This window comes from Chionomys nivalis, chromosome 14 (assembly GCF_950005125.1).
Source record: "Chionomys nivalis chromosome 14, mChiNiv1.1, whole genome shotgun sequence".
In the NCBI taxonomy this organism is placed as follows: Eukaryota; Metazoa; Chordata; class Mammalia; order Rodentia; family Cricetidae; genus Chionomys; species Chionomys nivalis.
In genome coordinates, this window is record NC_080099.1 from 23,682,886 (window position 1) to 23,700,473 (window position 17,588).

General features: G+C 48.2%; 1 protein-coding gene across 2 annotated transcripts in view; it reads left to right on the plus strand.

Annotated features, from left to right (window-relative positions):
* Nucleotides 1-17,588, plus strand: part of Afap1l1 (actin filament associated protein 1 like 1) — a 56,458-nt gene that overhangs the window by 11,134 nt on the left and 27,736 nt on the right. For both annotated transcript variants that reach the window (XM_057789220.1, XM_057789221.1), the window contains exons 2-4: nucleotides 15,462-15,590; nucleotides 16,491-16,574; nucleotides 17,277-17,374. In XM_057789220.1, coding sequence (XP_057645203.1) covers nucleotides 15,462-15,590; nucleotides 16,491-16,574; nucleotides 17,277-17,374 — 311 coding nt within the window. The remainder of the gene's footprint in view (nucleotides 1-15,461; nucleotides 15,591-16,490; nucleotides 16,575-17,276; nucleotides 17,375-17,588) is intronic.

Below are 17,588 nucleotides of genomic sequence, written 5' to 3' on the forward strand. Positions count from 1 at the left end.
ACTGCACGCAAACCAGATCACCCCTCATTACTGCCTAAAGCCTCCCCTGCTTTCCTGATGGGCCCTGCTCATCCTCTAAAAACCAACATTTAATAGAATTTGATCCCTGGAAACCATGGTGGAAGGAGAGAACTGACACCTGAAAGTTGTCCTCTGACCTCAGCTCGTGTGTCATGGTATGTGTATGTTCATACTCATACACATCCATCATAAACACACATACATGCCCACACACATGCGTACATGCACTCATGAACGCATATACACACATGCACATACTCATACATCATATATACATAAACATACACATGCACATGCACTCATACATGCTCACACATGCGTCATACATACACATGCACTCATGCACGCATACACACACATGCACTCATATACCCATCACACACACTTGCAAAACACACACACATGCACAGTGCACTTGTGCATGCATACACACAAAAGCACACACTCACACACCCATCGTATATACATACACACACATGCACTCATACATGTACACACACTCATACGCATCATACGCACACACATGCACACATACATGCACACCCATCAAGCACATACACACGTGCTTATAGTGGGTGGCCCAGGGAGGTGACCTTGACCTAGAAACTCTTTTGCCTTAGTCTCCCTACTTCTGGGATCCTGGGCCTGTGCCACCACGCCATCCTGTGAGAGTTGTTTGAAAGGCATGTGTTGCCTTTCTGGACAGGTCAGGCCACTCTGCTCACGGTTGCAGAACAGAATTATCCCATGTCCTTCTCCACTAAGCTGTGAGCCCACGAGGACAGCATCCGTGCTTCACTTAGTGTGTGTCCCATTGGCCCCGCAGTTGCACCTGGAGAGGGGCCAGCAGATCCTTTTAGAACGTTCTACCCAAGGATGGACGGACTCCTGGGCTGGTGGGGAGCACTGAGCTGAGTGCTCCTTAGGTAGAGGAGCAGTGCCGAGACCAAAACATTAGGTTCACTGTGTAGAAGAAATTCCAGCACAGTGAATTGTGGATACACTGTGGACTGTGGTGAGAAGCACCCACAATCAAATGGGTTTTCCTTCCTTTCCCCAGCGTCGAGGCAGCTGACATTCCTCAGCCAGCGTCTGTTTGCCCACCTGTAGGACAGAGATCACTCAGAAGGGAACATAGGCAGGAACAGTGACCAGACTGGGACAGGCACCCACAAAGCAGCTGGAAAGCCTTGTTCTTATTGATAATGGTGCTGAGTTAGTGATCACAGCTGCTAAGACAGATAGTCCAGTTAGGCTGCAATGCTCAGGGCGAGCACAGAAGGACCCTTTGAATTGTTGTCAGATTAGGGATCTGTTTCCCTGCTTCACTTTCCCTTGTTAGCAGAAACCTTCTGATGTGTCTTGGGTTGTTATGAAGTTGGTCCTGGACCAGGGAAGTCCCAAGACTTCCCCCTAGGAGACCTCAGGGGAGGGTACAAAAAGAAAAAAAAGAAAGAAAAAAAAAACAGGCCATGGAATTAGATGCCTGCATGTCCAGTGATCACACTTAGAATTTCACTTAACCATTAGACTTAGAGTTCTGCCCCTTTCTCTCCTCTTGAAATGGGAGTTTCCTAGGCTCTACTCTTCGTAGCAAGGTGACTTTATTTTAGGCACCTGCTCCATCTGAAGTGTTTACCCAGTCCTAATTAGCCACCTCTGACCAATCGCTCTTCTTCCACTCCTACATGAGCTCCTTCTGGCTTTAGCAACCAACCCACATTGCATCACAACCTAACCCCTTCCAGCCCTCCAGGGCTCAGAACACCATCTTTCTTTTGGGACACAGAATTAAGAGTTGTTGTTTCCCTTTGGGATCTCATGAGTCGGGCTTCTGCTGGCCTCATCTCTCTCCACATTTTGTCTTCCATACTCCCACTAGAATGACCCGTTAAGCTCTGTTTACAGCATCCAAGGGCTTCTCCAGCTGCCAGCTCTTTCATATTCCTCTGGCAAACCAAAAGTCAACAAACCACACAGTTAGGTTTATCACAAAGTAGTAACCCCACTCCCGGTACTAATTTTATGAATTACTTTCTTATTATTGGGACCGAATATCTGACGAGAAGACACCTAATTTGACATACAATTTGAGGTGGCTTTAGCTCATAATAAGGCTCAGCGTGATTAGCATGAGGATGCTGTGCAGTGCTGTCCTGGATGCTCACAGCAGTTTTATTATTTCCATTCTGCACATGAGAAAACAGACATGGAGAAGTTAAATACCTTGCCTGAGGCCACAGGCAAGGAGGTGGCCACTGGAGCAGCAGTCACGAGCAGACAGCACTGGGAGGTGGTCTCGGATACTAAAGGAAGGTTAGACAAAAGCTGGACAGAAAGCATAACTGTGAAACAGATGGTGACTGGTGATGTTGGTCTGCAGAGAGGAAGCAGAGTGAAAACTCAAGGCCGACTCCCTAGTGATATAGAGCCTTTATATCGTAAGGTTCTGTAGCTTTCTAAGACATCAGTTGAGGACAAGTATTCAAATCTCTGAGGCACAACACAAAACAAAGCTATGTGTATGGCTGCTTCCCACTGGTGCAGCCTGAGTTTGCACACAGCAGCTTCCCACTGGTGCAGCCTGAGTTTGCACACAGCAGCTTCCCATTTTCCCATTGGTGCAGCCTGACCTGTGCTCATAGCTACTTGCCAATAGTGCAGCCTAAGGCAGCTGTTGATCCTTTTCTGCTTGTTTTCTCGCACTGAGGTTTCTGGGTGCCGACCCTCCACCTCTGCCTGAGCTTCCACATGGGCCGCTACTGAGCCTTGCCTCCTGAATCTTTACGGAGTCTTCAACATAGTGAGAACCATTGTTGGCCACCACATATTTACAGTTCATGCAAAACCTCAGTTCACACGGTCCTTGCATGCTAAAGCGAGGCCATAATACTTTAGTCTCACACAATAGGCAGGCAGCTATGATCACCCACTTTGCTGTCGAGAAAACTGAGGCTCAAACACATGAAGCAGCTTGACCAAGGCCATGTAGTCAGTGAAGAGGTAGCCAAGATTTGAGCCGCTGGATTCTGGTTCCAGTGCCTGTTTTTTCTCCACTGTACCAAAACACAGCACACCGTGGGCAGCCAGAAAGATCTCACCCTAGCACCTGTGGCCTCCAGCGAATTCTGTAAGCTCACTGGATCTCAGCAAAACTGAATTCCTACCATACAGTGATGCTACAGAGAGGGAGCAAGCACAGGGTGAGGCACAGAGATGCAGAACAGCGTGTAGCCGTCAAGAGGGAGGAACACAAGGACAGACAGCAACATGCACACATCTCTCTGCAACCTAATAATGATAAAGTAAGAAAGGGTTATCTATAGCCTTAGACCCTCGTAATAAAATTTGTAGTTAAAACTTTAAAATAGGAATTTTCAGGCTCTCACCTAGTTACGCCAAAACTCTGAACAAAGGAAGCAAATGCCTGAGGAAGGCAGCTCTGAAGATGACGTCAGAGAGCACAAAGACCAGGGTGGTCAAGATGCTGGCTTCGTGTGGAGTGATGGTGGATGCTTAGGACAGAGAAAATAACCAGTTACAAAAATGATAATAATAACCATTACATAAATAACAGCTCTATGAGGATGGCTGTGTATGGTCCAGTGATGAGAGTAACTTGTGAGGCCAGAATCAGAATTAATCCCGTTTTCGTCTTCCTGAGTCTCCAGTCTCTTCTTATAGAACCTCCCGACAAGAAGTGCTTAGTAACAGGCCGGGTGGTGGTGGCGCACACCTTTAATCCCAGCACTCGGGAGGCAGAGGCAGGCGGATCTCTGGGAGTTCGAGGCCAGCCTGGTCTACAAGAGCTAATTCCGGGACAGGCACCAAAGCTACAGAGAAACCCTGTCTCGAAAAAAACCAAAAAAAAAAAAAAAAACCGTACTTAGTAACAAAGATGGCCAGAAAAAGATTCCGGTGTGGATACCAGAAGCTTCAGCTGAGTTGGGTCTGAGTGTTAATCGTAGTCTGTGCTCTGTGTCTCTGGATAAGTGACTGTGGCCTCTCTGAGTCTCACGGGGTCCATTCATAGAACAGCAGATCCTACCTTCCTTATGGGGTCAGGAGGAAAAGCTTGGTGACACATGCGGGTGCTTAGTGCCCCTCCAGAACATCACTGAAGAACTGCGGATACGAGCTGCTGTTTCACAGGCACCCCTGGCACTGCTGCTGCTCCCCCTACCTTTGGTGAGGGAGACAGTGCAGCCTGTCCAAACGGAAGCAGGCTCCCATCTTGAGTGGGAGAAGGAGCAGGTGTCACAGTTTCCCACTTCCTCCTAGAACAGTTTCCGTTGTGAGCTAAACAGGGAGGAATCCACAGACAAAGGAACAATTCTGGGAGAGCCCCATCCCACAGCCAGAAGTTATTTCCTCAGAAGTGGGACGTTATAGGCAAGCCCCCACCTCCTCCCATGTGCAAGGACGGTTTCCCTGGGACCCAGAGCTGGGAACTGGTTCTCCAAGCGAGAGCCCCTCATAGGGACAGAATTGCTGCTGGGGATGGCAGTGAAGACCCTGGACTTCCCTGAGCCTGTCCCCCAGCCTGGCTCCTGGATAGGGCCACCAGATATGCCCACATGACTGCTTCCCCATGACCTATGACCTTTCTGACTTCCTGTCTCCTCCCTATCTTGCTGAAATCACAGCAGGTTAAAGAAATATACTAGTCTACCATCCTGGTAATAGCCCTGCTTTAAAAGTCCAATTCATTCCCCATCACCCTGCACCAGCACATCTGGGAGTTCCACATCCTCATGCCTAGGAGGAAAATGATGCTCAAAGAGGTTAGATTACATACGCAAAATCACCCTGAGTAAATGAGGGGAGCTAAAACTCAAACCAGGTCCTCTGAGACCAAGTCCCCAACCTATACACACACCCTCCTCTGTCCTTCAGCTTCCTTCCTCCAAAGTCCTCTCCAGCCAGGAAACCATTGCTCTGATTAACATACACAAGCCTTTCGAGGCAACTTCCACGGGGCCAAGACTGAACTCCTGAAAGACACTGAGCACCAGACCCTAGCTGGGCAGGCGGGGCATCTCTACTGCTTCTTTTCCAATCCATTTATACCACGCTCTTCCTATATCACAGGACAACAGGCAATGTTTATTTTAATGGAAAAGAAAGAAAAAACCCTGCTAGTCTAACCAATGCTGTCACTTCCAGCATTTTGCCCACTGTCTGTCTGTTCCTTGGTCTTCAAAAGAAGCACTTATAAAGCTACAGGAAGAAGCTGGGGCCCCTGAAGCCCCAGTCAGCAAGTTGAAAAAGACCTTCGACAGGGAAGGAGAGTTTAAACCCACAGATCAAAAGGACAGTTCTCCTAGCCTTTCCTGTGGTGCCAGTGGCCCCACATGAGCGCCTGTGAGAGCAGCATTCTGGAAGAAAGACATCACAACCAGCCCCTCCCTTTCTGCCTTCCTCCCACTTATAAAATCCTCACCTATAAAACAGGGCTAGCCCACCTTGTACAAGTTAATACGTGTAAATAACGTGTAAGTCTCTTAAAGCAGGTAAACCCACCCATGTTGGCTGAATACCTACAATATACTAAATGCCGTTCTACATATGTTCTCGTGTGTGTCAAGCCCATTCCTACTGAGGGTTAATTCCTACTTATGGGTTAATAGTGGTGTGTGTACAGCAGAGGGCTATTTGTCTCAGACATGCATGGCTATGAAATGGGGGAACAGGACTTGAATTTGGGTATACTAGTTACTTGTCTTGTTGCTATGTGACTATAGCAACTTACAGGAGAAGACGTTTATTTGGGCTCCTGATTTGAGGTCACAGACTATCATGAAGGATGTGGTAATGGGCTGGGGCAGCTAGTCACGGAGTATCAAGCAGAGAGCGGTGGATCCTGGCACCTCTTATTCAGTCCAGGTCCATAGCCTGTAGTATGGTACCACCCACGTTTAGGGGAGGTTTTCCCACCTCAGCTAATCCAATCTAGACACTCACTATATCACAGTCATGTCCAGAGGGTTGTGTCTGTGGTGTCTCTGAATCCCACCAAGTTGACAGTCACAGTGAACCATCACAGATTTCTTACTCAGTATCTTCAGACTCCCACCATTTCCAGTATATGTGTCAGAATTGACGCCCACCACCAAGAGACCGCATCCCGCAGTCATTCGCAGCTTTATTCCCATGGGGGATACAAGACAGCACACAGTCTTTGGGAGCTGAGCCAAAGGAGCAATTGGGCTTTGCTTTCCTTTTTTAACCAGAGTTTTTTGTTTGTTTGTTTTTGTGCTTTTCTTCTTCCAAACACCTCTTTACCATGCTGAGTCACTAATGGGATGGATGTGAAAATCACATCAGCTAGCTGCTAGACTTTATCAACACAAGAAAAAAGTCTATGCCTATAAATTCATTCCCTTCACCATTCCTTCGGCATATACTTCATGCTGGGCATGAGCATGCTCCTGTCAACATGGAGGAGACACAAATGAGGGAAACTGACCCCCCCCAAAAAAAAAAGACACACAAGGACGATGAGGACTGGATCCCAGCACTACATAAAACTCCCAGTGTGATGATGCTCATAGCACTTCTCAGGAGGATCAGAAGTTCAAGACTGAGGCTACGCTAGGATATGTGAGACTCTGTTCTCAAAACAAAGAACAGTAAGGGGGTTTCCATTTTACTACATGGGGGCTGGAGAGATGGCTCAGCAGTTAAGAGTACTTGCTGCTCTTCCAGAGGACCTGGGTTGCGTTCCTAGCACCCACATGGTGGCTCACAACCATCTGTAACATCAGTTCCAAGAAGTCCGGTTATCTCTCTGGCCTCTGCCAGCACCAGGCGTATACATGGTGCACACCCATACATGCAGGCAAAACACTTACATAGAAATAACTAAATAAATCTTTAAAAAAAAAAAAGTTTGGCCACAGGAAATGCCAGAGGGAGAGCTCTAAGATCAAGATACGATAGCATAAATTAGGAGAAAGCAGTGTGGCCAAAAGAACAGAGGTTTCCCTGGGGAAACATGGTGGAGGAGAGAGCAGAGGCCTACTTGGCAGTCAGAGGAGGGAAATCTGGAGGCCAGAAACACGGAGAATGTCTGGGCTGAAAGGATGAGGACCAACCGGCATGGGCACCCTGGGCAAGGTCTCCCTGGTCATAGGGAGACTCCTCCCCCCTTTATCTCCAGACCCCAGTGCTCAATTTCACATCTAGTAGGAACCCCAAGGTTTTCACAGGCCATACCCTATTCATGGACCCCATTAACACAGCACACAGAGGATTGTCTCCTCCTTCCTTCCTTCCTTCCTTCCTTCCTTCCTTCCTTCCTTCCTTTCTTCCTTCCTTTCTGGTTTTTGTTTTGGTTTTTGGTTTTTTGAAACAGGGTTTCTTGTGGAACAGTCCCTGCCCTGTCACTTTATAGACCAGGCTGGCCTCAAACTCACAGAGATCTGCCTGCCTCTGCCTTCCAAGCGCCGGGACTAAAGGTGTGCACTACCTGGCTTGGCTTTTGGGGGGAGGGGTTCTGTCAGATTTGTTTAAGACAGGGTCTCTCTGTGTAGCCCTGGCTGTCCTGAAACTCACTATGTAGATCAGGCTGGCCTTAAATTCACAGAGATCTGCCTAGATCTGCCTGTCTTTGTCTCCTGAGTGCTGGGAAAAAGATGTCCGCCACAACGATGGTTTCAGACATCTTGATGAAACAGTTTTAAAGCAATATCTGGTTCTCTCTCCAGAGAGATGGCTATGAGAAGGAAATTGGATCATTTTGCTACTTGGAAATTTTTGTGAGCTGAAAGAAAAAATTGTAGGTCCTTCATGAAACCTTGAGAATTGTTCTTCTTACTTTCCAGCTTAAAATTGTGTTGTGGCTTCCTGACTTCAGACAGGGTGAATTGTCATTGTGATCTGTCAAGAGACCTGGTAGTGGGGCTGGCGAGAAGTGGGCAGGGCTTAACTTCACACCCAGAGGAGCCCAGGCCCAGTTTATTTAGCCTGTGGCTTGCAGAAGGGTTTTGAGGTAGACCCGTTTTCTCTTTTAGAATGGAAATTAGACTGATTACCTTTGAGCCCTCTCTATACACCCCACATTCCCAGTGTTCTTACTGGAGTCCTGTGCTTCCCAGTTGCTAAGAATCCTTCTGGCTGAAGCTTTCCTTGAAGTCATTTCAGGGCTCTGGGCGAGTGACTGCTTGGAATCCGAGGCTTAAGCTCTGGTATATGGTACCCTGTTTTCATTGTTTCAGTGCGGTGTGCGGAGAAGCATAGACCATTGATCTTGATCCTGGAAGGGTTCCCCAGGAACAATGCACACTCAGAAGTGTACTCCTAGGTGTATTTGGAAATTCCAATTTTATTTGAGAAAACGCTTTACATCCCAGGGAATAATCGCTCCTCATCTCGAGTTTCTGTGTCCAAACCTTTCTCTACTCTCACTTGAAAACAAAAAAAAAATCAAAGACTTATGGACAATTAGACCGTTTTTCCTGTTTGGTTTTAGTCTTTAGAATTTATTATACCTCTCGAAGACTAAACTAAACCAAATAAATTTATTCTAAATAAATTTTAGAAATAAAGATTATTCTGTCCTGACGTGCCAAGTCCTTGCATAACTCTGTGGACTTGACCAGGGCTAAAGAAATGACAGATAGACACACGCACGCGCACACATTCACACAATGTAAAGCTGGGATCTGGTAGACTGCACCCTTTGATTGAGAGATGCGGTACTCTGGAAGCTTATTGTGTTTATTTTATACAGGAGTCAGGGTATATGCTCTGTGTGTGTGTGTGTGCACATGCATGTGATATTTGTGGTATATATGTAATACATGGATAGATCAAGAAGACAGGTTTAAACTCTTAGGGGCCAGTCTTCAGATCATAGCAGTGGGCATCTGGAAAGAAAACTATGGTGGATGGCTTCCATACACATGGCCAACTTCACACTTGGACCAAAGGAAGGCTTTGCCATCCCTCTGAGCCTCACCCCTGGGAAGCAGGGAGACTGCCATATTTCCCGTGGGTCTGAGGCTACCGTTGCCTTAGACACGGCTGCGCCCATGTCGGCAGCACACACAGCACACATTCACTCAGGGTTTTCCCATGCTGATATCCTACTCTGACCCACCAAAGACTCATGTTGCCTGGACCGGGAGTAAAGGAGAGGGACAAGTTATAAATGGGTGGCTGAGAACAGTAGAGGCCTGGCTCTTGGGTGACATTGATGGTCCCTCTAACTAAAGTATCATGTCCCCTCACTTGGCTTTGAACCTCTTGAGTGGAGAAGGGTCTCTACGGCTTTCTGTCACCACCATTGCCAGCTCAGCCCAGGCCCAGACCCGTAAGCTGTCCTCATGGTAAGACTAGCAGGTCCCTGTTCTTGCATTATGTACCCACTCATGACACACACACACACACACACACACACACCTGGAGCACCTTTCTGGGAGAAGACACAGATGAAGACTGACTATCTGGTGCTATCACTACTTCACCTTCACCTTGTGGGTCAGGAACTGTTAATATTCTCTTTGCTAAGAGATTGGAAGCTTAGGAAAGTTTGGAAAATTTTCCCAAGATCCCCCAACTGGGAAATGACAATGGTGGGAGAGGAGTCCACAGCCTCTCTGACATGATTCCACGTTATGTCAATTTCACACTGGATCTTTCCTTTCCCTCAACTAGTTGTGTGACCACAGCCAAGTCATACAACTTCTTTGGTCCCTGCTTTGCAGATCTTTAAAATGGGAGAGCTGGGCTAGGTCATCAAAATATTGTTTTCGTTAGTAGAGTTCGTTGAACATCTGCTGTGTGCCTTGTGTTAATAAGTATAACTCATTGTCCACACATATCATCTGGTCAATGCTTTGGAATCCAAAGTTCTGGAAGGTGTTAGTAAACAGAAACAACTCTGACCACAGTGTACAATACAGCAGTCGCTTAGTGAGGTTGGCTATAGACACAGCAGGGCCTTACCGAGTCCCCAGAGCCTCTGAGGTTAGGGATCCTCTTGAACAGCAAGACCAGAGCTCAGCACAAGTGCAAAATACAAGAATCTCGGGGCTGGAGACATGGCTCAGCAGTTCAGACCACTGGCTCCTCTTCCAGAGGACACAGGTTCAATCAATTCCCAGCATCCACATGGCAGTTCACAATTGCCAGTAACTCCAGTTCCAGGGGATCTGACACCTTCTTGCCAATGTACATAAAATAAAATTAAAAAAAAAAAAGAATCCAAGGCTCATTTGGGGTTAGACCCAGATCACTAGCCACTGCCCAGACTCTGCCCTGAAGCTACTGATCATCTTCTGTAGGAGTGTCTATCCCTTTGCTCATTGGCTGTTATCCAGAGGGGGCAGTCCAGTGGTTTCTTAAATGATAAAGGTTTTCCTTCAGTCCATATGATTCATAGATGCTTGCTGACATGTTTTGCAGATACTGAAATTTGCATTGCCATGGCAGAAGCACCTGAGTCCTTGGCAAATGCCAGCCTCTAGACCCCAGTGCCTCTGGACCCTGGTGTGGATCTACCAAGTCACTCTCTGGCCAAGATGACCAGGAGTCTGCATTTCCAACAACCCTGGAGTCTTAGTCTACCTAAAACTCGAGGCTGCTGACCTGGTGGTGGTACAGCTTGTCTTCTGCATGACACCCAGAAGCCTTCTCTCTGATGGTTTAAATCCCTTAGGAAAATCCCCCACAACAGGACCATACTTCTGTATCCAGTGTTCTTGAGAACACTGTGAACTCTATTATCCTCGCAGATCCTGGTGCTGGCTAAATGGTTTTGTGTCCACAGTGTTATATAACATTTTCTCTGGGATGTGGTTCCGTGCAGGAAAGCTCCTCTGAGCGCTGTTGTTGCTGACAGTCGGGGCTGTGAAGTATTGGTAGGCTGCCTGTGGAGATGGCCGTGTAGCAGAAACCTCACCCCTCAGAAAGAATCTCACAGGAGAAGGTGTAACCCAGCACCCTCTGCAAAGAGGGTTTGGAGAGGAAGCCTGGCATTGCCTCCGCCACCTCCCTCCTGTCCTGGTGTAGTTTTTTTTACTGTTTTATCCCTAGGGGCTCCACCACCCAGCTCCAAATAAACACACAGAGGCCTATTCTTACTTATAAGTGCCTAACCTTAGCTTGGCTTATTTCTTGCCAGCTTTTCTTAACTTAAATTATCCTGTCTACCTTTGTGTCTGGGATTTTATCTTTCTTTATTCTATATACCTTTCTTTACTTCATGCTTTGTGGCCTATTCTTTCTCCTGCCTTTCTATTGGCCATTCAGCTCCTTATTGGACCAATCAGGAGTTTTAGACAGGCAAAGCAACACAGCTTCATAGAGTTAAACAAATGCAACATAAAAGAATACAACAGAGGGCTGGAGATATGGCTCAATGGTTAAGAGCATTGCCTGCTCTTCCTAAGGCCCTGAGTTCAATTCCCAGCAACCACATGGTGGCTCACAACCATCTGTAATGAGGTCTGGTGCCCTCTTCTGGCCTGAAGGCATACAAGTAGACAGAATACTGTATACATAATAAATAAATAAATAAATAAATAAATAAATAAATAAATATTTTTAAAAAAGAATGCAACATATCTTTGCATCGTTAAACAAATGTTCCACAGCATAAACGAATGTAACACAACTTCAACTAATATTCCACAACACCCTGGCTTCCAAGCTGTTGAGTTAAGCTGAAGTGTCGTAGGAGGTTAAAGCAAGGAAGTTTGAGTTTTGAAGAAAAGGCACTTATTTATCTTCCTTTGAGCTTTGATTTCCTCTTTCCTAGGGCAGTGATGGTTGTCTTCATTACTGTTCTATTGCTGAGAAGAGACACCATGACCAAGGCAACTTATAGAAGGAAGTATTTAATTGAGAGCTGGCTTCCAGTTTCAGAGGACTGGTACATTATCATCATGGCAGGAGCTTGGCAGCAGGCAGTCAGGTGTAACAGTTATAGCCAGAAAGAGAGAGGGAGACTGCGTTTTCCAGGGCTTTTGAAACCTAAAGTCCAACCCCCCCCCCCCCCATGACATACCTCCTCCAGCAAGGTCATACCTCCCAATCCTTCCCAAACAGTTCCACTGCCTGGGACCAGCATTCAAACATATGAGCCTTTGGGGGCCGTTCTCATTCAAACCACCTGCCAGCACAAGGTGACTGCTCAGCCTCAAGGACAAGCCTTGTTCATTTACTGCAAGCAGAGTTTTCTCTCTGGGAGGCAGAAAGCATTGTGTCTGCATGCTCTGCGCCATCTTCTCCCTTAGCTCTTCCTTCTCCTCTGTCTTGTTGGATTATAGTGACCCTTGTCTGTTCAGTAATCAGTCCTTCAGGTCTGGGAGGGGGTAGCTCAGTGGTAGGGCATTTTTCCTAGCATGTCCAGGTGCCCTGAGTTTAATCCCCAATGGGGAGACAGGGTACTTAGAAGTCAAGGCTTTGCATGTGTGATCCTGTCAAAGACCAGAAAGGAAACAAATTGCCTTGCAGAGCTTGGTACTAAAGCCTCTGTGATAACCTCAGAGAATTCCCTCAGAACCTAGTTGTTCCTATAGAAAGGGCAACCAAGCTGCGTGCAGGGCAATAAATATAAGGACGGCTTCTGGAGAAGCCAGACTGATCCTGCCTCTGGGCACTTGCCTGGGGATTAGAAACACCTGGGGATCCCAAAATATTTTCAAGGGGACCACAAGATCAAAGCTACTTTTTCGTTGCCTTTTTGTTGTTTGTGGGGATCTCACTGCGATTTCAGGCTGGTCTCTAGCTCCCTGGTCTCAAGCTACCCCCTTGCCTCGGGTCCCCGGTGCTGGAACTTCCGGGGTGCACTGCCAAGCCTGGGTCAAAAGTGTTTCAACATAGCACTAGCATGTAGTGTGCCTTCCTCGTGCTCCTTCTGCACAAGTGTGCAGGTACAGTGTCTAGGGGTCTAGGGGCATGTAAGGATGGCAGCTCTGAAAGCTGCTGGGATGCACATGTGTCTTTGTGGTGGACCAGCCTCTTGGTCTAATTGTTATGCAGCACTGATAGCACAACCCACTGCACATGGGAGCTTCTTGGGACCTGAAGAATTTCTAAAAGTATAAAAGAATTTTGAGATTAAAAAAATCAGAATGCCTGGTATAAGGCTGTTCTGCCCAGTACCCCTAGGGTGCTGACAGAGCAGGGGAACAAGGCTACACTGTTGTGTTTACACACTGTGAGCATATCCCTGTGAGTGGTTAGGTATGGATGTGAATATCAGTACACGCGCGCACGTACGTGTGTATGTGAGTGTATGTGTGTGTGTGTGTGTGTAGAGACAGACAGTCAGACAGGCAGACACAAAGAGAAAAGAGAAAGCCTGCTGGGACAATATCCTCTTTATTTTCTCTAATACCCAAAGCAACCAGCTTGACATATATGTCCTGCAAATATTTTGAGATCATCTTAATTGAAATCCATGCATCCCTGAGGTCCAGCGAGGTCCATGATTCCTTTGGAAAAGATTGCCTTCCGGGCAGTAGAAGTTTCGCTGCAGCAAAACTTTAAATGGTTCCTGCTCTAAAGACAGGAGCTCCTACCCCATCCAGACCCTTCCCTCTGGGGCACTGGGGACTCGGGCCCTGGGGACAACAGGTCTCCTTCTCTGCAGCCTTGGGAGTCCACAGCTGGGAAACAGCTCTACTCCTTTGAAGTTGTGCAGGTCCTTGGACTCAGCTCAGCCTCAGCGAGCATCCTGGAAAATGGGTCTCCCGTCAGACCACTCAGAGCAGCCTGTGGGGGTGAGTTAGAAAGTGCTCCGAAGGTAGCTCCCACATGCCAGTGGCTGGAATGCTCCTGAGGCAGTTACCCCATCTGGATTGTCACCCTTGGTTTATTTGCTCCAGCTTTAGGTTAATGCCTACGTGTCACAGAGAGATGGCATCACTGCCTGTCCTCAACAGTGCCACTGTGCAAATGATGTCTCTTTGAAACAAAGGCCAGCATGAAGCACTCTGTGGAGCAGGCTGCAGCCTAGACTCTTAGAAAGTGAGGCACCTAGGTTAGCCCACACTTGGGAAGCCTTTTGTACACCCAACATGAGTGGGCTGAATTCAGGGGCAGCAAGAATGCCTGAGGCGTGCTGTAAAAACCCTTCACAGTCCCCTGTGAGGTGTGTTAAGGTTTGCCTGATTAGAGAGGAAGAAACCTAATCACTGGGAAGTTAGGTGGCCTGTAGAAAGCCCCACAACCCCAAACTGAACCCTAGTCCTCTGTCCCAGGGTCGCTAGAGTGATGATCCTCCTAGGATCTGAGCCTTTGCAGAGTCACTTCAGCGCCTCCCTGCCCAGTGGATCTGAGCTAGAAACTACCGGACCTGAAAGCCCAAGCTCTTCTAGGTGCTTCTTGGTGGTCTCTCTATCTTAGTTCTTTACCTAAAACGTGAGGTGATCCCGACATCTACCTCAGAATTGTTGGTAGGTTCAAATAAGACTCTTGAAGGCAGTATGGTCCCCTGGCTAAGCAAACGGGGCGAGGAGTTGGTGGAGACTCCTCGTAGCTATTTGTATGTAACTTCTTCGCGTCTTCATTTCATCCTTTATATAACGGGGTCAATAATGATCTGAGGGTCAGATGATAGAAAATAAAGGCTTGTTCGCACAACGCATAATAGCTGCTCGACACAAGTTACCATGTGTCTGTCATAAAGCAGGGATGTGTTACAGCTGTTATGAAGCTGACCATTGTCCCTAAGGCAAAAGAAGTCCTATATGGGACAGAGAAATGCCGATGACATAATGGTCTTGGCATGCTCCCGCCTTTAAAGGACTCTCCGCTCTGAGATCTCGTAAGTCACTGGGGTCTCTGACCTGGGGAACTTGTCAGAAACCCAGAATCTCAGCTCCCACCCCAGACCTCCTGAACCAGAATCTGCATTTAGGCAAGGATCCACGTGATTCCTGTGCACACTTAGGCTCGGGATGCACCCATGCACGGGCCGAAAGAACAGCAGTGCTAGTTCAGGCTATGGAGTAGGAAGGGTTAATGCTTCATTTGGCTCTGGCACAGGAAACAGAAGGTTCTAGAGATTGAAGCCTATGAATGGATGAAGCAGGAAGGCTTCCTTCCTGCCTGTGTTCTGGGCAGCTGGGGACTCCGGCTGAGATACATTCAGAGCTCCTGTGTCTGCAAATCAGGCTGAGGCAAAGGAAGGCCATCCTGCTCCTGCCTAGGGTGGCCTGGGCTCAGATGTGCCAACATGGAGGCCCAGTCAGTCCGCAGGCCAAGGCCATCTGAGGTCTAAGGCAGAGTAGGAAGGCTGGAAGAAAGCCACGGGGTTTTAAGCAGGGCCCTCCTCAGAGAGGTTGGGGACAAACTGTGGGACAGCATGGGGGGGGCCCTGTCTGTGTCTCTGTGGTAAACAAGGCACTGCCTTCTGGCCCCTACTGTCCTGGCCCCCAGTGGACAGGGAAAAGAGCTTAACTCAGGGCCTGACTATCCCTCCCCAGTGCTGGAACAGCTCATCCCAGAGCTCACCGGACTCCTCAGCCTCCTGGACCATGAGTACCTCAGTGACAGCACCCTGGAGAAGAAGATGGCCGTGGCCTCCATCCTGCAGAATCTGCAGCCCCTCCCAGGTCAGCCCCGAGGAGTCCCACTTAACACAGACCGCAATGGTACCATTCACCCCGGAGCCTGTGCAAGGCGTGTCTAAGCCTCCTAGCGCAGCAGGTGCCAGGTTGTGACCCAGGCCCCGCCCCTCCACTGTAGTCTCGGTTGTCCTGTGTGTCCTTCTCCATTCCCAGCCCTCCACAGACTCACACGGAGCTTGCATGTTCATATATTTACCACACATGATCGATTCACAGCACAACACTCTCACACATAACACACTGTATACACCACACATTACACAAGATAAGCACTAACACATACCATGCATACATACATACACACATAAGCACATGCTTTGGCTACACTGTAATGTATACGTGCGTGTATGACATGCAGTTGTACATAGACATACACTCCTGTATGCTCTCTGACATACGCATCCCCACAGGTTAAACAGTTCCCACAAACTTTGTGCTTGCCCCCTCTAAAAACGTGTATGGGTGCCTCGCTGCCTACCTAGCAGCTTGCCCCAGCCTCTTGGAGACACTTGCAAGTCAGCAGACGACATACTGTCTCTTCATAACTCACAAACTGTACCCCATCCTTGCAAGACTCCGGGAGCCTGAAGGATGAGGTAATAACACTGAGCAACTCTCCACTGGATAACTCTGAGTCATACTCTCCTCAAACAGAATGTCACCTGTTGCCTCACAAGATCATTGGGATGGGGGTGGGGAGGCAGGGACGAAGGTTCCTTCTCACTGGAGCCCTTTTTCCTTGCTGACCCTGAGCCGCCTGTAGCAGCCTAGACTTCTGGATACCCTAGTGTGTGGAGGCAGAGATCGCAATCACGGTGGCCATGCAAATGACTAGAAAGAGGTGCGGTAGCCTTCTCTCCTCACTGGCGTGTCCTCCTCCCTCAGCAAAGGAAGTCTCCTTCCTGTATGTGAATACTGCAGACCTGCACTCGGGTCCCAGCTTTGTGGAGTCTCTCTTTGAAGAATTTGGTAAGTTCCCTCTCCTGACCTTAGCCAAGAACATGCATATGTACACACCGAGTACCCCGCCTTGTGCTGCTTTTGGCTTTCACCCTGAGCCCAGGTAGCTCTGAAAGCCTCTGTCTGTAGTTAGAGACCTACCCCAAGCTTGCAGGAGTGAATATGCAGGCCAAACAGCACAGCACAGAAATGTTCCCTTGCAGCCACTGCCACCCATCAGTTGTGGCCACTGAGCCTGGCTGAGAGGCCCAGCAACTCAGCAGAAAATAGGAACTACGACCAGGGGAGAGTGGCTGGCTGAGAGCAGCCAGCTTGGCTTGTGGGAGAGAAGGCGCTGTGCAGCCATCCTAGAAAGAAAGCACTGTTTATCTCAGGAGAGATGTATGGTCTAGGAAAGTTTTGAGACAACAGACCCTGTACATCAGAGAGACGTAGGAGCCCCATACATATACAGGAGCCCCCCATTCCTCCATGTCATATTCTCAAAGACATCCAAAGCACCCCACAAAGATGTTCTACGGTGACTTCTGTCTGGAAGCCAGGCAAGACAGATTAGCATAACCGACCTACGGAAAAAGCCCAGGGCACACTCTATTCAGCTGCTTGTGCAGGTTGCTAAGGATGGAGGAAGAAGGGCCTGGCTTCACAGGCAGGCCTCCAGACCCCAAGCCCAGCCATCTTTCTCCTCTGCCACCTTGGTTTTCTCTGTAGACTGTGACCTGGGTGACCTTCGGGATATGTCGGATGATGGGGAACAACCCAGCAAGGGAGCCAGCCCTGAGCCAACCAAGAGCCCATCTCTGAGAAATGTAAGTCCTGGCCCTGACTAACGAGGGAATCTGAGTTTTTCACACCTACAAAGTAAAGGATTTGTTCTAGTGTTCCCAGCCTCGGGACGACAGAGTCAGAGACAAGCTTTGCTTGTCACACAGACTCTGAGCCTCATCACCTCCATCGCAGGTACTAGTTGTTAATTCGCTATGATACTCTTTACATGCATATGGCAACCAGATATGTTGTCCC